Source organism: Penaeus chinensis, chromosome 29 (assembly GCF_019202785.1).
Source record: "Penaeus chinensis breed Huanghai No. 1 chromosome 29, ASM1920278v2, whole genome shotgun sequence".
Taxonomy (NCBI): domain Eukaryota; kingdom Metazoa; phylum Arthropoda; class Malacostraca; order Decapoda; family Penaeidae; genus Penaeus; species Penaeus chinensis.
Window position 1 is genome coordinate 27,620,648 of NC_061847.1, and position 3,681 is coordinate 27,624,328.

The 3,681-nt window shown below is 36.3% G+C and overlaps 1 protein-coding gene across 1 annotated transcript in view; it reads left to right on the plus strand.

Moving 5' to 3' along the window:
- Window positions 1–980: 980 nt before the first annotated feature.
- Window positions 981–3,681, plus strand: part of LOC125040663 (zinc finger protein 219-like) — a 4,784-nt gene continuing 2,083 nt past the window's right edge. The window contains exons 1-2 of the mRNA XM_047635330.1: window positions 981–1,001; window positions 1,779–3,681. The exon at window positions 1,779–3,681 is cut by the window's right edge and continues 2,083 nt beyond it. Of these exons, the coding sequence (XP_047491286.1) occupies window positions 1,872–2,243 (372 nt within the window). The 5' untranslated portion in view covers window positions 981–1,001; window positions 1,779–1,871 and the 3' untranslated portion in view covers window positions 2,244–3,681. The remainder of the gene's footprint in view (window positions 1,002–1,778) is intronic.

The following is a 3,681-nucleotide window of genomic DNA, read 5'->3' on the forward strand; positions in this document are numbered from 1 at the left end:
CCTGTTTTCGTGAGGACAAATTTTTCTCCCGTTTGGAAAGTTTTGATTTAGGCGAGTTGTTTTGTTTTTGGGGTGTTTTTATTATTATTATTATTATTATTATTATTATTATTATTATTATTATTGTTAATATCAATGTTATTATCAACATTGTTATCATCATAATTGTTATTATTATTATTATTATTATTATTATTATTATTATTATTATTATTACAGTTACTATTATTGTTATTGTTATTGTTATGGGGAGAGTACATATACTTTTTTTCTATTCATATATAACTATGATTTTAAGTTATTGTATATCAGTTCTTATAAGAGTTGATATATGAATAAAAATTTTGGAAGTTGGAAATCAGCACATATGGACACTTGCACACGCGCTCGCGCGCACACACACACACACACACACACACACACACACACACACACACACACACACACACACACACACACACACACACACACACACACACACACACACACACGTACATGCAAAAAGAAAGGAAAAGTGACACAAACGAAGAAATAAATTGATAAAGAAAGAAAGAAATGTACACAGGAAGGACCATGCCATTCTTGTGGTAATTTCCTTTTGTTTTGTATTGCTTCACTTATTTTCATGCTGTTTATGCATATTTATGTGTATTTATGAAATATACCCAAGTTTTGAGTTTTATTTCTGCACAGACAGAACAGTTGACAAAGCTGCCCCCTATCTTTACCCACAACCCTTTGCACCCTCCACCTTCGTTCTTCTCATCTTATAGATATATGTATATATATATGTACATTTTTTACTAGTTTATAGTAAATGACTGGACTTCTGACTCGATCACGTTCAACACCGTTTCCGTTGTGACTGGTCTTCCTCTCTGCCCTGACTTGACGATTTCTACTCCTCCCTGATCTTCGGACTTTTGGCTTCTTCCTGTGATGGATGGGCTCTGGTTTAGGGTTACTGGACTAATGGAAAGGGATTGGTTGGTTCCTATAGGGTACTGGTCTCTGGTTGGTGGCAGGTTAAGGTTATTTAGACCCAGTTTTGACCATGATGGTATTTTTGTAAAGTCTGTGACACTAAATCTTCTTGACAGGAAGAACTGGAAATGTTTCCTTAGTTCTTTGATTTGTTGGTGCAGATTTAGCTATAGCTATGAAGAGCACTGGGGTCAGTTGGCCGAAAGTGTTGTAGGGTTTCATAAAGCATTGCACTTCAGACTTTGGCTAGGGATTTGACTTGAAGAAAGCTGACTTTTTGAAAGATGCATTGGTTCCAGTTTTCTCTTAGTGTTTGATAGCTTTTATATAGACTGATAGTATGAATATAGGCATATATCTTTTTAGATTTTGAATTTCACTCATTTATATATTATTATTATTTTTTTTTTAAGGTATATATTTTACATGTAACATTAAATGCTGAGTGCAGTTTCATTATCACATGAGAAAATAGAAAATTGACAGCAGGATTGGGATATGATAATTTTTTTCAAAGTCCTGCCAAGCCATGAAGTTTCTCAGTGCAGAGCATATTATTACAGCTAGTTAGAATTTTAGATTCCATATGAATTACTGAGAGCAAAGCTTAAATACGTCATTAGAATCATTATTAGTAACAGTTGTGATAGAACAGTATTTCGTAGGAGACATCCCAGGATTTAATTAATGATTATTGCAGTAATACCCAGACCCTGACCCTGACGTGTGCTAGATGCCCAACCCTTACCACTTTTGACATTTTACTCGACTGACAAAGGACTTGTTTTTTGTAGGACTGGGATCATGTTCGTCCAGCTGCCCTCATTCCTGTGGTGGAGATACGCCAACCTGTTGCTGCAAGCACACCCACAAGCATCGCTCAGCTAATGACTGGTGCCTGTCCGAAGACTGCTGCCATACCTATGGGCCCAGCTAGTGGGGCCTTCACTCCCTACACGGCCTCGACCTCCCCAAGGGGCAGTACCCCAGACTTGGGTCAGGTGGCACCTGCCGACAAGCAGTCTTTTATGTGCCCCGTGTGTGGGAAACAGTTTGGGCAGCCCTACAACCTCCGCCGCCACCTGACCACCCACACGGGAGAGAGACCTTACCGTTGTCCCCACTGTAACTATGCCGCCTCTCAGAATGTCCACCTGGAGAAGCACATCCGACGCATACACTTGAATAACGGCCAGAATGAACACCCAACTGGGCCAGCAGTCACTTGGCCCCTGCAAGCCACAGCTGTAACTCCTTAAATAAATTCTCATAGCTGCACATCATGATAAGCCTTGTGATGACAAAAGTGATAAAATACATATATCAATATTTCGTTATTACTCAGATGGTCAGTGTTTTTTCTATCATATTTAGAGTTGTCTATGAATATTCAGAACAGAATACAATTTATAGTAAAACTTACTTTTATATCATATCTATTTCATATACTACTTTTTATATACAATGATGCAGTATACAGAGGCCTTTGATTATTTTCAGACAATATTTTGGTATAAGGATAGTGAAAGTTATTTTACAAACATTATTCACCCAGCAATTGGGTGGCCATCAGAGAGACTAGTTCAAGTGGTGACAAAGCCAAGAACTATGAATTATATCCAAGAGTCTTCTTTAGGATACCAGCTCTTACACATGGAAACCGTAGCAAAACACATGAATACATTTTCTAAGAGGGCAACATCTAATCTCATAGGTATCTTACAGTATTTGTAGAGTTGTGAAAATACAACCAAAAAAAGAAAAGAAAAGAGAAGAGAATGACAGACATATACTACTGACATAAACACACACACACACACACACACACACACACACACACACACGACACACTTCAGACACTAAGCCCGGACATGCTTTTGCACAAGGTAAACATATTTATCGTAATTTATTTTTCCGCATTAGTGATAAAGCACCGGGAGATGACAGTGTTTGACAGATTTATTCAAGAGGTTGTATGATTTTCATTGCAGTATGATCCCTGTATTAATGCATGGTTGTTATTTTGTGTCTCATTGGCTTGTGGCGGATATAGAGTCCTCACACTGCGACAGAAGGAGACGCAAACTTACTTTCTCTTTTATGGTTGAATAAGAAATTAGGTGTTTTAGTTTGCTGGAAGTGATGATGATATAACATGCTTATATATATTACAAAAAAAAAAAAGAACAGTAAAAAGTATACTCTACATAAAGCCCATTTGTCTTTTTAGCATTTTGTATGTGTATACTTCTTTTTATTTATTATTTTTTCCCTCTCTCTCTTGTGGCTTAAAAACTAGATTATTAGGCTTAGGGCTTCCAGATGATTTGATTTAATAAAACCATAAAAAAAATACAAAAAAAAAAGCATTAGAAGCATGTATTTTATAAAAATATTTCTTCACTTGAGCCACAGATAGCCACTTCAAAAATTCTCAGAAAGTGTTCTTATCAAGTCGTATTTATTTTATCATTGCATTATATATCAACATATTGGGTTGGGTTAAATGACAAACATGATTAATTTATTTTTGCATGATTATGTTTTAAGGTAATGATTATATATATATTTAGGTTAAGCGGTTGTAACACCATTCTTGAAAGAGCTATTGAGGTTAATCAGTCAACATTTCATCATGTCCAGTCAGCAGATCTTGCTCTTTGCTCAATGACCAATTACAAGAGAATCCCAAAGTAC